This window comes from Tripterygium wilfordii, chromosome 18, assembly GCF_013401445.1.
Source record: "Tripterygium wilfordii isolate XIE 37 chromosome 18, ASM1340144v1, whole genome shotgun sequence".
In the NCBI taxonomy this organism is placed as follows: domain Eukaryota; kingdom Viridiplantae; phylum Streptophyta; class Magnoliopsida; order Celastrales; family Celastraceae; genus Tripterygium; species Tripterygium wilfordii.
Window position 1 is genome coordinate 11,279,027 of NC_052249.1, and position 19,823 is coordinate 11,298,849.

At 38.5% G+C, this 19,823-nt stretch overlaps 3 protein-coding genes across 13 annotated transcripts; all 3 read right to left on the minus strand.

The window, feature by feature from the left end:
* Positions 1-35: 35 nt before the first annotated feature.
* Positions 36-4,186, minus strand: LOC119984095. Of its 4 annotated transcripts, XM_038827870.1 has the most exons (6): positions 3,948-4,186; positions 3,666-3,723; positions 2,981-3,053; positions 2,115-2,248; positions 1,222-1,674; positions 36-926 (listed from the first exon to the last, which is right to left on the minus strand). In XM_038827870.1, the coding sequence occupies exons 2-6, from the start codon at positions 3,683-3,685 to the stop codon at positions 515-517; spliced, it is 1,092 nt and encodes a 363-aa protein (XP_038683798.1). In that variant the 5' UTR covers positions 3,686-3,723; positions 3,948-4,186; the 3' UTR covers positions 36-514. The 4 variants fall into 4 exon arrangements, with proteins under 4 accessions (XP_038683798.1, XP_038683799.1, XP_038683801.1 ...); XM_038827871.1 differs by lacking the exon at positions 3,666-3,723 and having other exon boundaries at positions 3,948-4,183; XM_038827873.1 differs by lacking the exon at positions 3,666-3,723 and having other exon boundaries at positions 3,817-3,952.
* Positions 4,187-4,620: 434 nt separating this feature from the next.
* On the minus strand, positions 4,621-15,992 carry LOC119984092 (protein MODIFIER OF SNC1 1-like). Of its 8 annotated transcripts, XM_038827861.1 has the most exons (11): positions 15,731-15,992; positions 12,795-12,859; positions 12,321-12,397; positions 10,787-10,867; positions 10,656-10,700; positions 10,113-10,494; positions 9,490-9,592; positions 7,939-9,256; positions 7,595-7,862; positions 5,097-7,509; positions 4,621-4,989 (listed from the first exon to the last, which is right to left on the minus strand). In XM_038827861.1, the coding sequence occupies exons 3-10, from the start codon at positions 12,350-12,352 to the stop codon at positions 5,203-5,205; spliced, it is 4,536 nt and encodes a 1,511-aa protein (XP_038683789.1). In that variant the 5' UTR covers positions 12,353-12,397; positions 12,795-12,859; positions 15,731-15,992; the 3' UTR covers positions 4,621-4,989; positions 5,097-5,202. The 8 variants fall into 8 exon arrangements, with proteins under 8 accessions (XP_038683789.1, XP_038683793.1, XP_038683787.1 ...); XM_038827865.1 differs by lacking the exon at positions 12,795-12,859 and having other exon boundaries at positions 4,621-4,983; XM_038827859.1 differs by lacking the exon at positions 12,795-12,859.
* Positions 15,993-19,283: 3,291 nt separating this feature from the next.
* LOC119984526 (mitochondrial import receptor subunit TOM7-1-like) lies at positions 19,284-19,739 on the minus strand. The gene has a single exon (XM_038828517.1). It carries the CDS (start codon positions 19,701-19,703, stop codon positions 19,479-19,481), a length of 225 nt encoding a protein of 74 aa, XP_038684445.1. The 5' UTR covers positions 19,704-19,739; the 3' UTR covers positions 19,284-19,478.
* Between the last annotated feature and the right edge of the window lie 84 nt (positions 19,740-19,823).

A 19,823-nucleotide genomic window follows, 5' to 3' on the forward strand; every position in this document is an offset into this window, starting at 1 on the left:
AATAAACACAAGCAGGGATATGCAAATCATGAACCTCATCAAGCCCTTTTTTGTCTCTGGCTTCAAAATTTCTCAGGGTGTTGACATTGCAAACTGTCTGTGTAGAGAAACAGGCAATGCAAACAAATCAACAAACATTTACAAATCTTTCATGTGACCGGCCTTGGATTGTTCATGGCAACCTGAAGTTGAAAAATAAAAAATCATGGTCGAAACCACCAGTGGTCTAGCAAGACACAAAGTGACAAATCTTGGCATTTCTAATTATGCAAGACGTGATTTCAGTATCCCACTTTGAGCATATGCTCAATAATGCATCTAAAAAAAGACAATTGGGATCTCACCTCCAACAAAAATTCAATTACAGTAACCTAAACAAAATCAGAACCCGTCTTCCTTCCCCGACAATGTGCCAGTGCTCCCAACTAAAATGGTTTCAACTCACAAACTCTTGTAAGCTTCTCAAATTGGTATTTGCATTCAGCCTCACCAAAAACTTTCATCATATCCAAATCTAGATCAGATTTGCCCTCTTTAGGAACCTTATAGTTCTACAATAATAGGGCCATATGGATTCCACAAAATCCAGGTACATCTCCACTACCCATTCCTTCAATTCCTCCAGTTTTTTTCTTGACAGCGCTCTGTGGTTTTTCTTAATGTTTGCTAAAGGATCCCAAAAACGAGCCCGCACATATCCGTTGAGCTTTCCCTGTGCTACATAACTATATGCAACCGAAGAGTATGTGGGTAAGTTTTTAATAACTTTAACCGTCTGCCTAAATGTGAAGACATAGAGTGCACATAATGCCTGAAACATTTTGATGTAGAGAGCAACGATCAAGGGACCCAAAACCCACAAAGGAGTCAACTCCTTCAACAAGTCAGCTCCATGTATCAAATAAACAGCCACCAAAAATGGGATGCTGCAAATAATAGCAGAGAGCAATTAGAAGCAGCCAACAAAGTCCTTAAGCTTGCATATATCAAAGTGCACAAGATAATAACAGGATTCAATTTAAAAGGGAAGTTAATGTCCATTACAGTACAGAGGTGTAATCCTTCAGGAATGGAAAGCACACTGACGACCCTCTAGTGAAAAGCTCTTGCATAGATCACAGAATGGTATAATGAATATAACTACTGCCCCCACAAAAAACTCAACATAACATTACCCTAACATCTAACTAATAACGGAACGAATGGGAACCTTGAACTTACAATATCAACAGAGGTATCTTTATTGTTCCATCCAGTCTCAAAAAGTACTGCCAAGACGCCTTCAGAAGCTCACTTCTTCCCTTGTTTTGAGGGGCATTTTGACTTTGTGATATTTCACTTGGAGGAACTCCTTCCAGAATTTCATCCTCTGTTTGACTTGGGGAATGTGTCCGCAACATTGTCAACCATTTCTTGAATAATTTGTGAATTGCAGGAGATCCCGCAGGTGCCTCATTTGCTTCAGAAGTATAAGAAACACGAGCATTGTGCACCTTTGGAGATTCCACCATGCTCTCCCCCGTCTCCTTTGGCACATAAGAAAGTTTAGCATAATTTTTGGGAACTCTTGATCCATTTGCTCTGCTTCCTGAATCACCATTTCGGGCATTGCCTTTGAAGGCTAAAATTCTTACAGCTTTAACTTCCGATCCACATGAACACGGAGCCTCTACTCTGTGGAAACAACTTAAATGAACTCATCCATTTGACCACTGGCAATATTATAATGAAGAGTGAATTTCAAGAGACAATGGCAAAGCACAACTGATAAGGTAAAAGCAGTAACCATAATGCTACAAACAAGATTGAATTTGATGGATGTACAAGCAACAATGATAGGAACCAGAATGATAAGGTATCATTTGAAGAAATTCACTTCATCCAATAAAAGGTCTGTCCTCTTCCTACCCAATCCCCCATCCCCACTTTTTCTTTCATTGACTTTTAGCAAGGTAACAAAAAATAATCAGTCAGTTCCTTCCTAAAAAGATACATAAGATCCAACAAGAAATTAGTCTTCTACTATTCAAACAATTTGAATACATATATTATGAGAGGCAACATCATCCAATTTAAGTTTAATAGTCGACTATTAACAAAAGAAAAGTTCTCACCCTGTATGCGACTTGTGTTTTAGTGAGAAACACCCATCTCTTTTCCCTGCAATCTGAATCGCAACTGCACACTGCTTCAATTTCACCTCTTTGCTGCACGATAAAGTCCTCGAGGGAAATGTTGCACAAGAACCCTGAGGTGCCAACAAAAATTCCTCATAAAATCAGATATAATGAAATGAGAAGTTTGAGCACAAGATCTAATATGCTAGTACATCACAGGGTTTAACTAGCATTAGAATTTAGAAAGAAGCATAAACATATAAATAGATAACCATGCAAAAGAATTTTTCTTTCATGAAAACCTTATTTTGGTTTACTATGACTTGAAAGAGGAATGCAGACGTCACTTGAAAAGCAAATAACACACGGTAATTGAACATATTGAAATCACTACTCCAATTCAAGTTAATTAGAATATCAGTATATCTCTGTAAGTAAGAAAGAGAAACACACCATGAGTTAGAAGCAATGATCTTAGCAACTAGCATTTCACAAGTATCAAGTACTTCTCATAAGGTGAAGAGAAAGAGAAACATAAAGAATCAAGATATACATACAAAAAACAAAGATCACTGTCGTTTGGGAAATGGCCCCAACACTACTTGACCCTGAACTTTTATGTTCTCATTGTTCTTCAACAACAATGCAAATCATTGATTTTCAATGGCAAGAAATGCTCATGAAAGAATGGCAAAATTCAGAAGACATAAGGTCCATTAAAATCTCTGTTTCATGAAATACATAGAAGCGTACACAAACTGGTGGTCAATGTCTGCACGCAAACATGGACTTAGAGATAGCTCCATTCAAAATAAAAAAGATACATAGGATAATTAGTCATCAACACTTTGAGTAATTATTACCTGCAGTTGATGGGCCACCAAAGACATCATCCCTGCTTCAAGAACTCTCTCATTTACTCGAGAACAAGAAGCCCTAGTTCAACAAACAGCAACATCATAAACACTACTTTTTCCACTGAAAGAATACCAGAACCCACAGTTTCACCTCATTTAGAAAGGTACAAGAAAATAACCTTAAAAGTCTATCATGTTATTGCTGACACTATCAATATAGCAGAGCAAAATCTAAAATGAGGAACTTTTTTCACATCACAAACATAAAAATTGCTGAATCACTAATAACTATAACTCCAAATGTTAGAAAGTAAAAAAGAGCAATGTTAGAAAGTAAAAAAGAGGCAAAAGTAAGTAGCATACATTTGCAGAACTACATCACAAGCATCAATGTTTAATTACATAACCAGCATATATATGCAGAATCACATACAAGCATACATGCTTAATTGAAGTTTCAAATGTCGGCATGTCACAAAAATACATTTGCAGAATCACATCACGAGCATCCATGCTTAATTGAAGGGAAAAAGGAGAAAACAAACTAACAGATAAAGAATAGATAATTGAAACCTCGGTTAACACGATTTGCTTCAACTTTCTTTCTCAAATTTATCCAAGTTTAGCTTCTCATTCTTAAACTTGAACTCTCAGACAGCTAAGAACGCAATATACCTCAACTCTCTCTTACCGTAACACTTTACAGAACATTACCAGCAAAGACAGGAAGCCTGAAGCCTCTAACCAACCAACAATGTATCTACGAGAAATAATTCACATATCATCCTTAACCAACTATAAAGAGAACAAATTTATATAAAAAACAATCCATTCTTAATTACCTCCCACCTCTCCTGAATTTTCACGGCAACCAAACATCGACACAAAATCAAAAACATCCAGAGGGCTAAACGTTCAAAATCGGTGCACAAAAAAAAAAGGATAATAGAGAGTATGAAGATAAAATACTGACCCGTGCCCTTGAATTCTGGGCTCTCCTCTCAGTGGCTGGTTAGAAGGAAGGGCAGCTTTATTGCGGTGGAATCGCAGAACAAAGGTAGATTATCAAACAAGAACGTTTGAGTTGAGATGTAATGAGACGATAACGACTGAGAAAAAGACAAACAACGATAGTTGTTTTACGCATAGAATGGATAGAGAGAGATAATGAGTACCTTCGGAATTCGGTTGGTGAATTTAGGGTTTATAAAAAGGGGCTTTTTACCAGAAAGGAAGGTGAAAAAAAGACGGGTTTTCATTGTTTCGGCACAATAATTAAATTTAAACAATAAATCAATTAATTGAGGCGGCACAAAACAAAATTGTAAAGATTTTAGATTTCCACGAATATTATGAATTTATGAAAAACTACACTGAAATTAATTTCCAAACGAAAAAGTCTTTCCGATTCACAAATCGTTTGCCTTGTTTAGAAAGATTGAAGTCCAAACACAAAAATCTTGTTTGGAGCCTAACTCAAATCAAGTTACTTTCTGAATTTGGATTAAGTTACGTTCAAAATTCATTCCGAGTAAAGACCTAATTTCGTACACACATAATATCGTTCAACCCGAAACTTTGTCCTCCCTACCAAAGAAAACATATTCCATCTTTATATTAAATTTGACAGAGTAAAGCCGCATAGATTTACCACCACCGTTTTCTTAATCGATCAATGCCTCCATCGAAGTATAAGGCAATCGGTCACCAGATCTAAAGGAAGACGCCACAAAATAAAAAGCCAAAGGTTATGTGAAAGTTGGCTCCAGATCTGGGTGTTCGCCTAAATCAAGTGTTTGGAGCACAGTGAGTGGGAGAACAAGAAATCTCCTCAGGACTTAATTCCCTTTACCTGCTGTCCGAGCAAAAAAAAAAGAAAAAAAAAGATTTCTACAGCAACCAAACCGTGGCCCAATTACAATGTTCAAATTAGTACATTAAAATAAGAAGAAAAAAAACTCCACCCCATCCACGTATCTCCTTTGGGCTTTGCATCATCAGCTTTGCTCCTGCTCCTGGTCCAGATAAAAGCACTGTCAACTATCAGATTATTCAACAACTTTGAATGACTAGTAATTCAGTAATATCTACAGTCAGAAGTTATTGAGGCCTGAATACCTACCTGACAATGCAAGGTATCAAGACAACCATTGTGGAGTCATATTTCTGGCCTGGCAAGAATTGCAACACACATCTTTTTCCCCAAAATTCATCATCAGAACCAGCTATCAAACAGTAGAAGTGCTACTTTGCCGCCCATAGAAGTTTCCACCACCACGCCTGGAGTTATTCTGGCCTCTATCCCTGGATTTCAGACCACTATTATGAGAAGCATCCTTTGATTGCTCAAGGTTCTGGGTTTTGTTGTTAGTCTGGGGCCCAACTGGCTGGTACTCATAGTGGGAAGTGTTCCTCTGTCTATCACGGTTAGCAGGTTGGTTATGTTGTCTATTATCTTGCCCCGCAGCACCCCAATGACCACGAGATTCATGCTCTCTACCAAAATGACTATTACGGCTACCATTTTTCTGGAATCTGAAAGACGACTCCTCATGTTGGAAACCCATATTTGATGAAGGCTCCTGTTCACCGAGGCCACCAGGAACTTCATTTGGGGAGTGGGACTGGCCCTTTACTGACGATATCTTCCTCTCTCTCTTGGCCTCTGGATGCCGTACACCAGGAGCTTCTTCCACTTTGCTCTTTTCGGAGAGAGAAGCTGACTGAACTATACCAGCTTCCATGGTTTCCATGCGCTGTTGAGGTGGAAGGGATTTTCTATCCTGGAAAGTAGGATCCCTCCTGTTTCCTCTACCAACTTCAGCCCCTACACCTTGACCAATATTCGAGGTAGTGCCTTGGTTGGGAGCTGAAGAAGCCTGTAACTTGGGTTGCCAATGAGAAGTTGATTGTTCCCGATTTCCACGATTTTCTTTTAAAGCAGCTGGAAATTCTATTTGACATATCACAGGAACTACAGATTGTGAGTTCGATTTGTCCATGTCCTCATCACTCTTGATTCTCTTCTGATCTTGATTTTGCATGTTGCCCAGGCCCTTCTTCCCCTTCGTGCTATGGCGCTTTCCTTTGACTCCCTGATCTTTCACCTTATAAACTGTGACTGGTGCAGAAGATTCAGAATTCTCGGGCATGTACCCGCCATCAGAAGATTCAGGGTTCTCGGGCATGTACCAGCCATCAGAAGAGCCCCATTCATCAGTATGCTTTGGTTGCTCTTTCATCAAGCTTACATTGGACTTCTGCGGCTGCTGGTTCTCATTATATTTTGGAACATTATTGCTAGAGTTTGAAGTATTGTACTTCCTATCTTGCAAACTTTGACCTATGGAAGATTCTGCAGAACCACGTTGGCGCCACGATCCATGAACTTTTCCTGGCCTTTTCTGCTTAATGTCCCGATTCCCAGCCTCAATTACTGGCCCTCCCTTCCAAATAGCTGGTCCAGCAGGAGAAACGGGTCGGCCGACAATTTCTTCAGATACAGTCTGCCTGGTTGAAAGAGCCACCGGTTGTTGTAAGCTTTCTTGCAGAGCCATTTCTTTAGCTACAGGCTTTGGGATGTATCTCTCCATCTCTGCCCTCTTGTTTCTAGGATTGTTCTGTAGCAACTGGTCGTTCTTTACAGAATTGGTATTCTCAGTTACAGAGTTATTACCGACTTCATTGGCAACCTCGGCCATGTTCTGTGAACGCACAGGGGCCCAAACAACAGCATCACCACCATGGAATTTCTCTGCTGATCTATTACCTTGTTGATTTCTCATCCTGCGAGCATGCTGAAGTTTCCACTGGCTATTTACTCTTCCATGGGTGTCTTCATTTGGTAATGACAAGTGCGGCTCTGAGGGCTCGTTTGAATCCTGACCAGCGCTCACTGACTGAATCGAACTAGGATTCAATGCTGATTCTTCTGCCATCAGGTTGCTGGCATCAGCGGGAGTGTCAAGAATATTAGTTTCCATAGATAATGATGATGGTACAACAGCCATAGATGATGTAGCATCTGCCTTGTACTTGTTCTTGCCACCCCTGTTATTTTTCCTTCTTGGTTGTCCTGACGACTCGGACAATTTCAGGCTAGATGCCATTTCACTAGCAACAACCTCAATAGATGCAGAAACATCAACCGACACAACAGGTCCCCTGTTTGTACTCTTCAGTGTCTCCACAGGCAGGTCACCAACCAAAAAGGCTGGTTTTAAAACTCTGGTGGCACTACAATCACTAATCTGCACAACTGTAATTGTGTTCGAAAAAGCTGTTGAGGTTAGTTCTGCAGATTTACTGGCAACCAAGGTTGATTCAGTAGAAACTTGGGATTCTTCATGCTTAGTCTGTATAGAACCAGTTGAACCAGTCTCGGCCTTCTGATTTAAACCTTCCATTGCCAGAGTCCGCTTGTTCAACTCTTCCAATTTCGCAAGAGCTTTCGCCTTCTGTTCTCTTGCCCGCTCTTCCTGCTCCTTCTGTCGTTGTTTAACACGTTGCTTGGCTAGCTCTCTCATCTTAGCATGCTGATTGGACAAGTATAAAACTCCGCATTCAAAACATATATATACATATATAGTATAACAGGAGCACAAACCACAAATGTATTACCTGCAACTGACTGTCACCTGAATCAAAGATCGGTGACACAGCCTCTCTCTCATTCTTTCCCTGAGGATAGGATCCTGACTTCTCTGTTGGCTCCACAGACGTATTGTTTTGCATGTGAGAAACAGAAGTCTCGGACTGTGAAGCTGCTGCTGGAATTGGGAAGTCCACGGCTGAAGATTTCTTTTGCCACCCGTCAGCCTCTTGCAAATTAAATCTTCCTTTGCTGCCACGATGATCAGCTCTGCTGTTCATGCCATGAGCAGGTCTCCTGCATCCCTCATATTAGTGTTTCCCTCAACTGTAAGTGAAACATTATGAAAAGAAGCCTAAAGTTGCAAACAAACCTAGAGGTTGCAGTTACACTGGCATCAAAGCTCTTATCTCCAGCACCCGTATCTCCAGCATGAACACCTGATTCACGGGAGACACTTTTGGTGACAGTACCAACATGACTGCTCTCAAGATATACAGGACCAATACCAGCGTCATTAGATGGATGGTTGGCCTTAAAACCACAAGCTGGTAATTTATTTGTCTGCTCCTCCCTAATGGAAACAGATGTGACATCTTGTCGTCCATCTGAAGCCCTAACTTTTGCATTTAAACCTTCTATTTTTTGTATCAGACTTGAGTCTTTTAAGGCTGCAGGACCTTCTGGAACAACAAAAGTCATATTTTCTGATTTCTTCACAAAATCTTCATCTTGTGCCTTCACATATCCAACATTTTCAGTTGAATTTAATTTGGCAGTAACAGAGCTGCCACCTTGGACGTCTGAAGCCACAGAAGCCTCTTCACCAGGTTTTCCTCCTTTTATGTTCACCTCTTCATCTTTTTTGTAATCTCCTTGCCAGTCATCGTCCCAAGATGATTTTCTTGACTGATCTTCCTTCTCAAGATATGATGCACTACTCTCGTTACACTTCTGATCATGTTTCTCATCCCAACCAGCATGCTGCTTAAGAAGAACCTTGTGCGGTCCACAAGTATCGTGAGAATGACTAGATTCTGCCTGTTCGGAAACCAATGGCTTGCCAGGAGGACCATATCCACAAGGTCTACTATGCAAATTGCTATTATCAGGAGCACTTTGACCTGAGTGCCTGTTGTGTGCAGAAGGACCAGCCGTCATTTCCATAAATGGAATGTCTCGTTCATGGGAATTGCAGTAGACCATGGGAGGAACATAGTAGCTCTCATAGGCCACAGGACCAGGGAAAAAACCAGGCCTAATTGGCATACCCGGGCGAATGTAAGCATCAGGCATAAGGGGCTTGTACATATCTCCATTTTTTGGGTGGTGCATTCTTGGTCCTACACTAGGAGGTGGACCAGGATGTTGATTGGCAAGAGCAGTAGCTGGAATCTGAGGACGGTAGTAATGAAATGGTTCCATTGGGAAACCCCCATGAGTAACGGGAGCCCCATATGGAGGACCACCTGGAGGTCCTCTATACCATATGCCACCGGGATGATTATTTACCGGAAGACCATGCCATGCATCATAATGAGGTGGGGGCATATTTGGATTGTGATATGGTGGAGGATCCACCGGCCACTTCTCCATACTTGTCTTCATTCCATCTTCACTGTACGGGGGGTTATCTCTTCTCCAAGAATTTTCAGTTTCACACTTAGCATTTGAATTTATAGAAGCATTACCTGAAATATGAACACAAATACTCCTGCACATGAGACGATGGCAGTATCCTATGAACCAGATGCAGAAAAATTATAGGAGGACTGCAAATCCTGATTACTAGAAGGATTACAAACTAAGTCTAAAATCACAACAAAAATGATAAAGAAAACCAGACTTCAAAGCATATGCATAAATAGAAAATTTAAAAGTATGAGACAAGCAATGCACTATGATAGGCAACATGAAAAATAACCTTGGGGCAACGAGTTTCTTCCAGCATTGTCTTTTTCTGAACCAAGTGTAGGAAAGTCTCCAGATGTAAGAGAAAACTCATCATTCTTAGATGATGTAACTCCCTGCAAAATTCAGAATAAATTAAAGAAATGGCAGACCTTCGATTTTAAACTATACAAAAATCACAAGGGAACAACCATGTGGCTAAGATCAGAACTGGAAGCAAGCAACGTGAAGCATGAGGAACAAAAAAGTATAACAGCTAAGTAAACCAATAATATATAGAACCAAGTGAAAGCAATTCAGTAATCCTATGTCAACCAAATTAAGGGCTTGTGGCCAAGTGAGAAACAAGCAAGCGATTCCCCCTAAACTTCTCCCCAAGAAATCCCTTCTGAAATGAGAAGGTGAATGCAACTGGTTAATTCACTACTATCCTCCGATGGATTTATCATACTACTTGAAATTATGTCATAATATTGCTAAAAAAGGTTACACACATCCACTACACAGAAAAGGTACCAACTATATAGAGTAGACCTAGATGTACATCGTTGTCAGCACACACTGGAGGGCAAGGAAAAACTAATCCAACTATGAGTGAAAATCGCTATGATTAAACTTAAAGAAACACCACCATACCAACTTTTCTGCTGTTCCAGTTGCACCCCATGCCCCTGGATTCTCCGACGGTGGTTCAGCAAATCGAGATAATTGTGAGCTACCAGGTCTTGTTTCAGCACTGTGAGGACGTAGTGATGTAAGTGATGACTGATTTGATGTTAATGTTAATGCTCCAGAAGCCGATGATGGTCTAGAATTAGAACCCCACGTGTTAGAGTTAGCTTCGTGGGCTCTGTCACTGCCAGCTGTTGATGGTCGAGTAGCACTTCCACCAGATGAAGGACGAGTGCTCAGATGGCTTGGTGAACCAGAACCACCATCAGTTCGGGGCGAAAGAGTTGAAGAACCCCATGCATTTGTTGCAGAAGAAGATGATTTACTGCCCCAGCTAAGGGTGCCCCTATCAAGTGTGTGAAATGCATGGATCAATCAAAGCAAATAAAACAATATTTTTCATCTGTATAACAACAAAAGCATCTTGCTAACAAAAAAAGACCACAGAAAGAGAAATATGCAGACACACAAACAACACACACCACAGAGAGAGAGAGAGTAACTCACTTGGGGACAATTGCCACATTTGGGTCCAGACCATGATTTTCTAACCTTGAAATAACAGAAAGAGAACATAAAATTCGGGGAGTGGATCTTGATAGTTTGTACTAGTAATTTTTCACTGGCAAATCAAGTACCTTTGGCTGGGTAAATTTATAGGTTTCGGAACTGAAACTTTCCCCAAGACAGTCATACCTCCTCTTCTTGCAGAAGTCCATCTGAAACAATACCAGGATCTTAGCGAATAACATATGTATTATGCTGATTAAACTATCATATAACAATCATCATCATCCTCAAATCCTTTAACTCAAATGATGTTAGGATCAGAAAAACTGTGATATAACAATGACTGCATGATATAATAATGAATGCTTTAAAAGCTACACAAAAATTTGCACGATTCAAAGTCAAATATGACAAAGAAATGCCAGACAAGCACGGAACGAAGGCACTTCAAAAGTAAAAGGGTGTGAGGTTCACCAAGACATACTAAGTTAACACAGGAGTATACAGTACCCAACTACCCACTCACAAGTCACACCCAGCCCATTGTAACATTTGGAACATAAATCTTCCTAACAAGCTATTAAATTTTTTCCAACAAGCTATTATTGAGGACCTCTTGCTCTCATAAGAGTAAGCATGCACATTGCAAAAAACGAAATCATGGTGTTGTTGGTACCACTTAGTAGGAGAAGGATCAAGAACCAAAAATGGTTCCACTAACACAATAGGACAAGGAAATAACACAAACTTAACAACATGAGAAAGCAGAAAAGGTAAACACACAAAAGCTATCAACCTTAACCACTCAACAAGAGTAACAGAGTGAAAATGATAACGCAGTCACCAACCACAAATATACCTTAAAACGATAAAAGAAAGGATAGAATTTCATATACAAAAATTAAACTAACATCCCACTTCTTATACGCCTTCTGCCCAGATTGTCTGCACTCCTTCGAAATTGAAAAAAAAAAGGGGTGAAAGAAAAAAAGAAAGAAACAACTCAAACTCAAATGAAAAGGACTTAACTCAAAGAGGAAACGTTATACTTGACAGAGATAACTACTAACAACCTCTGACCTCATAGGGTTGGAATAATGTTTTGGTAGACCAAGCACAATTAATACACTTTCTAGGATTTGCCTTTATTTTGCTCCTAGAAATGTGAGATTCAAAGAGAAGCTGCAATGACTACCCTTCAAATAAATCCGATGTGTAGCAAAGCCCAAGTCCGACTTTTTTTATTGATCTTGCTTACAAATCCCATACAAATAAATTGATAAGGATACCCTTAATTGAATTAAATCACAGAAATACATTAGGCAAAATGTATCTTAATCAATATTTCTGGTGTATTTAAAAAGTGGAAACCAGAGCAATTAATCTGAATCAATCTTTCTGCTGTATTTAAAAATTCATTGTCCCCTATTAACATATGTGCAAAATATAAACAAGCTGAGAAAGGTGGAAACAATTTCGTGACCAATACTAAGTCATGCTTGATCATACTTTAAGGATAAAACCACACTAATGAAGTAATGATAGTCAAGGATCTTGCGCATATCAATAAAAATAATGACCAACCAGCTCCCACCTTTATGGTTCTGGATAGGTTCAAAGCAGATGTAGGTTACTTTTACCAAAAAATAGAACACAATATACCTTCTCTCTCCCCTTAAAATGTTTGATGTCATAGTTCAATTGTCGTTGAAAGATCATCAAATTAAATTTGACACAACCTGCACAAATTTCAACAACCAAAACTAAGCCTGTCACTAAGTAAAAACAGCAGCATATTTCCAAGAAATAAAACAGTTATGAAAAATAAAAATATATATATAAAAAAAAACACCTTTTTACGCATAAAATAAAAAATTAATTTTCTATCTTGGTTGCACCACAATATTTCAGCAAATATAACAATGCAATAGCAAGCTTATATGACATTTATCTATATTGAGTTTAAAATGCTATTCAGAGGGTACGCCTAAAGGTAGTGGTAAAGAATTGCTTCATTGCAATGGCATAATAGATTCAAACAGTGAAAACTATCTCCCTTCACTGCTGGGGCAAGGCTGCTCTGTCTTGAACCTTGCATTGGGGGCAAAAGCATCGTGCACTGGTTTTTTTTTTTACCTTGGGTTTGACATGGGACCTTGTTAGTTTTACAGACATAAATAACCACCAGGTCCTATAAGAATCTGCTAAGAATAGAAGTCAAGTTGGTTAAAAATTGATCTTATCTGTAAAAGGGCTTCTTGTTCAATTAATTAAACACGCACAAACGCATGCTAAAAAAGACATTAAAAGAAAAAAAAATACAATTTGGAAAGAGACATATGAGAGTCAAAAGTTCGATACCTCTAAGAATAATAAAGATATAGCAGTTAAACACAACACCACACCAAAATCTCTATGGTGCGCAATTGCACATGCCTGAAAAATCGTAGCAAATTTTCTCACATCTTATCTTCTATCACTGTTACCCATATGCTGTAACCTAGAACAAATAGTATCCTTTACACATGGGATAAAAATTTACCACAACTAAGATTTCAAGGATCCAAAGAAACTGGAGTAAAAAGGAAGATCAAGCAAACTATATTTTTCATATTTGGGGAAGACTAACTAGTGAAAAATATAGAAATGTACATCACCCACTCATTGAGCTAGAATCCTATATTGTGTTTGGGATGTATGGAGTAATGATGGGGTAAAAAGAGGGCATTACGATTAAAAAACACTACCCAATGGTTAAGGCTCCTAGGCCTGAAAAATATAGAAATGTACAGCACCCACTCATTGAGCTAGAATCCTATATTGTGTTTGGGATGTATGGAGTAACGATGGGGTAAAAAGAGGGCATTACAATAAATTAAAAAACACTACCCAATGGTTAAGGCTCCTAGGCCATAAGCGAGTGTTTGTTGACAACCACCCTCTACCTTGGATGAGTAAGGCCTTGCCGCACAAAGTACAAATAAGTACTTCAGAAGTTCAGATGCTACAAAGGCTGGGCAGAATAATAATAAACTACAGCCTATATGCCATATAGCATTTGTCGACTGCCATATTAAGAACTTATGTGACACATCGTGTCCCAGATATAAAGTTGCTTGATCGCAATGCAGGGATCATAGGTTCAATTCATTGAAATAATGTACATACATCTAACCCTTCCCCGACCCCACCTGCATTGCGGAATCCTTACACACCATAGTGTTTACCTTTTAGCTCATCCCAAACTATATGGGACAAAGGATTCAATGTCGATGACCTTGATGGACGGTGTGTTTCAGTGGCTACGCCTCTACTCAGAACAAAGAGATTATTGAGACATCAATAATACTAAATCTGGGGAAACATCATTACAAATAGGATAAAAGCGAAATCAGTAACTCTTAACTATCTCTAAGAATATTCACATTATAATGCCCAATAATTATTTGGAAGATGACTCCATTTTTATAACAAACATAACTCTTAACTTTTCTTCAAAATCTCATGCCCAAGTGTACCCGTAAGGCCGTCCCCCCAACAACCACAACAATCTAACGTTAAGGTGCATCGGTGATTCAATATCCATATGTATAAAGTATCTATATTTCGAAGGAATAACTGGCAGAAAGGGGGTAGTATAAAATTTTAAAGGGGACTCGTAACCTATTTGTTGTCTCCAGAAAGGGGGTTATTACAAAATTAGCATTAGTACGGCATCTACAAAGACAATTTGTACAGAAATCAAGAGTTTAAAATTCTTCCTACGCAATAAATTTCTTCCACAAATAATAGACAGCCTCAACTGCATAGTAGCATATCAACATTGAAATAGCCTGCAATAGTCATAATAGGACTTAAATATAGGTTGATCTCAATGAATATCAGAATTCGACAGAAATAGGACCCAAAATTCAGTTGAATTCCCAATTGGCTTCAGGGTCATTTCAAACATTTAGGTCTCAACTATAATGACGTTGGGAGCAAAGCCGAAAATCTTCCCCCTTTACTATGTCTCCCAACCATCTATTCACTTAACTAAAAACACCCCAATGCATTACAGACGGAAAGATAAAGTCATACCAATCATAACCCATTAGCTCGTTTCCCTTAACCCCAAGACACAAGATCTCATAATTGATACTCCTTGATTTTAGCATATTAGTTTTCTATCTCCAATTTGTAAAAAGTGGCTCCTTCTTACTAGTCGCGTTACACGCCCCCTCCTTTTCCAAGTTGGGGCCAAGTCTGACATCTGATGGTTGTCTTTCCACTGGACATGCTATCCTTATGATTGGGAAACTTTAATCTCCTCGCAATCTAACCCATGAAGAGCAACTTGACCTAGGCTACAATTGCAAACTCTTTTCTTCAAACTTCTAAGATTAGCTTTCACATGATTAGAAGACAATTCTTGGCTCATCTTCCATCGTCAATGCCATCAGGTACAACAACTTCAACCATCCTTAAGCATAATCAAGCCTAAGGGAAAGAAAGCTGACATGAATTGTTGCATTCAACCACTAACTCATTTTTGAAGCACAAGAAACCAAGAGAATAATTTCATGGATGCTTCTCTTTACAAACAATGACCATGAATACATGCTAGTATGCTACAAACATAAGCTTCAAGTTCATGGACATCCATCAACACAACCTTACGATTCTCAAAATAAATACAATACTATTGAAACAAGAATTATAAGCTCCAAATCAAGCAAATGATCGGACATGATTTTAGGTAAAGAAACATCCACTTAACCCTATTACACCAACACTCATAATTCATCACGAAACTTGCTGCTCAAAGTAAACCCAATAATAACAGATGCGAATTTTTTTGTTACACTCCCAAAAAAATCAGCAAGTAAAGCTCGACACAAAATCTCCAAACAAATCCACAACAATCAAAGAACAAGAGCATGAACTAAAAATCATAACCATTCGTAACGACTAGAGTCTCAGTTTCCTTAGGAACACAGAGAGCCGCCGTGAATTTGGTATCAAAAATACTTTCTAATCATGATGATCAATAATACTTTCAAATAGCATTTGAAATGCAGAGAAGGACTTGCCTTAAACAAGGTGACAACTGGTGGCTTCTCTGTGAAACCCTAGATACAGAAAATCGATATGGCACTTCGAGAGATGGAGGAGAGAGCAAACAGATCGAAACCCTCGCAGGTTTTCCTTATTTTTCTCACGAGATCGCGAATGACAGAGAGAGAAAGAGCGACGTGGAGTAAAAGCAACGATTAATCAAAAGAAGTTTTCAGATCAGGAAAAAAAGTGCGCGAGAGGAAGGGGGCGGGGCGGGGCGGGGCACGGGAGAGAGGAGCTGCCTTGATGTTGAAATATAATTAATTGGACTCCCTCCTAAAACAAAAAAGATGGATATTGTTGTTGTCATTTTTAAATTATAAGTAGTTAGTGAAAACGGAGAAGTATGAAAATGACCCCTATACTTTTTTTTGATTCAAAAAAGTCCCTCAACTTTGTTTTGGATCAAAAAAACCCTCGTACTTAGAATAAACAAAAACATTAGCCCTTATGTTAAGATTTTGTTAAAATATGCCGATTTGGCATTTAAATGATTTTTTCTTTATTTTTCAACAAATGACATAGCACTAATTGTAATTTTTTTATTTCTGACGTGGTATATATATGGACATCACCAATCAAAATGTGACACATGGCAATTGTGATTAAAAACTAAAAACAAAAATTGATGATTAAAAAAAATCTGATCAAATAAAACTCTCCATCTCCAATGACCCATGACTACCTCTGGCGATAATACTCCTCGTCCGACGAAACCCCATGAGAAACCAAACCCAAAAATAAAATAAAAATCCCAAAAGCAAATACTCCTTCCGTCACAAAGCCTCACCGTTTCATGATATGGTCCTCACCACAGGCTCTCGACCTTGCGACACCCACGAGCCTATTAGGATTGGACTAGCTGGAGCCGTTAACATAGAGATCGAAACCCATAATCGGCACAGCTACGTGAGGCCATGAGACAATAATAAATGGGTCCACTATTCAAACCCATCACCCCATGAGCACCATTAAATCTCAGAGAGCTCATTTCCAGAATTGGAGGCATACAAGGCGCAAGGGGATATTGAATTGCAGGATAATGGAGATTTTTTGTACTTAAAGAGAGAGAGTTTTGGATATCAGTTTGGAAAGGGAACCAATAGAGCTTATGGTGTTACAACTGAACCTTGAATTGGTAGGCGAACAGAGAAGACGGAGGAGGGAGGAGGAGGAAGAAGAGAGAGAGGGGGAAGAAAATATTTAGGTTTTTACGTTTTAATTTAAGATTTTTTAATTTGACATGATTTTTTGATTTTAAATTTGTTTGCCATGTCATAATTACTATTTGTATTTTAACATGCCATGTCAGATAATTTGCGCCACATCAACAATTTTTAACGGATTCTTGACAGAAAGATTAACGTTTATCATTTTTGCAAGTACGAGGGCTTTTTTGATCCAAAACAAAGTTAATGGGCTTTTTTGAACCAAAGAGCAAAGTACAGGGGTCATTTTCACAAAAAAATGGAAATTGGGATCAAACCAATTTCTTTGTGTGACGAATAATATAAAACAAAAAAAAAAAGACTCAATATTTGCATGGTTTAATTACTATTTATAAATTGTTTACCCAAGGAGGTTGAGTGGTTGAGTTGCGTAGGGACTAGGGAGGAGGAGTCCATTCAAGCAAAAAAGGGTGGCCATCCATGGTAAACAACTTGAAGAGCCAAATTTGTACATAAATCTAACCTTTGAAAATGTTAAGAGGTAATCAAACGAATTTGTAGCTTCAATTTAATTTTGATTTTCATATCATTATCTAAAATGGTCACCATCAAATCCATTTTACTATATAAACTTGGCTTCACGAGAGGCCCTTTTCACAATCCCAATCCACTAGGAAACAAAAGCCATGACTAGACCAATGAGAGGTGACTCGATTGACAATCGACTGAATTATACATATATAACTAAAATTCGATTATAGCTACAAGCATATTTCTCGGCGATATTAAAAAAAAAAAAAAAAAAAAAAGCCATGGCTTGGAGCAGAGACTCTACTTGAGAGGAGTAGTTGATGAATATAATATGTAAATAATCCACCAGGCGCAGGTCTTAAAAGTCTGTAAATAGAGGTAACTACAAAGCTGGGTAGTTCAACAATCAGCATACAAGGAAAAACAATAAAGCATTGATTCCTCGAAAAGGGCCGAGTCGGAGGTAGGGGGTGGGGAGATTGACACAGAGAGATTGCTCAAGAATTCTATAAATTCTAGCAGAAACAACTAAATCAGCCCCACTTCAACCCATCAAATAAAATATCACCACAGCAGTACTTAAAGTCCAGAATCAAACAAGGATATTATACAATCCCCCGTTTTTCCTGAGAGAAAGATACAATCCCCTTATATAACAAGAGTTTAGAGAGTAACAAAAGCAAGCAGAATCATATATAAACTTAGCATTAAGGCAGAAATACTCTAATAGATTAGTTTATTCACCATATATTCAATCTTCAGCGCAACTAAGTACGCCTAAACATACAACAACCAAATAAAAAGAACACAACGGGCCAGTTTATTCACAACATTCAATCCTCAGCACACAAGCTTTACTTGCGTCATTTAAATTTCAGTTTTTTTATGCAGGGTTTATCAGATGAAAGATTGCAAATTGACGAAGCCAATAATAATTTAACCCCTCAGAATAAGAGGTTCCTGGGAGATAGTAAAAATCCTTATACTCATCATCTCCCTCACCCTAACCTTATCATTTACAGAGTTTTCCGCTAACCTAACACCTGAAACTCGTGTTTCCCATCTAATGTGATACAAAAATATTAGTGCACATATACTACATGTTATTTCTAATATTTTCTCTTCCCAAACTTTCCAATCATAAATATTGATAAACATACAAATGGTGATGTACTCCAAGAAATCCAAAATGAAGATCAAGGTCATATAGACATGAGAGCAAGGATTCAGAGCACAAAACCATACATTTTTAAGTTTCCATTCTACTTTTGCAAACCATAATATATAACGAACAGCTGGAAGGTAAAAGACAAAAAAAAATCCAGAAAATAATATCTAAAAGAAACCCCAACTTAGGTTTGCTTCACTTCGTTTATCCCATAAAGTAATTGCAATACCATTCAACAAAATCAAGCTCACTTATGATGCAAAACTAATGGTTAATGATTACTCATAAATTCAAAGATCTCAAATAGAAATCAACATTGCATGGAACTAAAGTTCCTTAATTTCTTCCTTTCCCATTCACAGTCCCACAATATAGGGAAGAAAGTAGCCCATAAGAGTCGGTTCGATCTTCAAACAAAAAAAAACAGAAACAGAGGAGAAAGACCCTAATTTCATCCAGTTGGAATCAGGCGTTGAACACAACATAATCAATGACTAACTAAGCTGAAAACCCCAATTCACTCCCTTCATTGCCCTGATCCTATTTCCCCCTTAATTTGTATGGATCCAAAAGAAAGCAAGCATACATCTGAGACAAATAGTTCACTGTAACCACAATTACTTTAGTAATAAATGATTCCATTTTTTATCACACATAAAGAAAGGTGAACATGAAACTGAAATCAACTATCAATATTCCATATAAAATTCTAACACATTAACCAATAGTCTTACAATAAAACCCACAAGGTTTCAGTAAAGCAAAATAAAGCGGTGTGAATTCGACGAATAGGGCAAGAAAGGCAAAGCATAATCGGACAGAAATAACGATGAAAATAGAGAGAGAGTGAGAAGATCAGACGGGGCTGAGGAGCTGATAGAGGTGTGGCTTGGGCTCGGAGTTCATGCCGACGATGATCACAAGAGGGATAAAGCCATAGTGAGTGATAACCTTAGCCTTCTTCATCGCCCACGTACTCCACTCCTTTACGAGCTTAATCTTGGATGATCCTTCTTCCTGCGACTTCGCTGCCTTTTTGCCCTTGCCACTGCTGCTCTTCAAGGAAACCCTAGACGCCATTGTTGGCCTTGCAATAGAAATCAATTGTAGTATCGTCTGCGATTTATTATAAACCCAAAACCCCAATAGTTAACACACGTGTAAACAAACACACAGCAAGTACACAGTAGAGATTTTCCG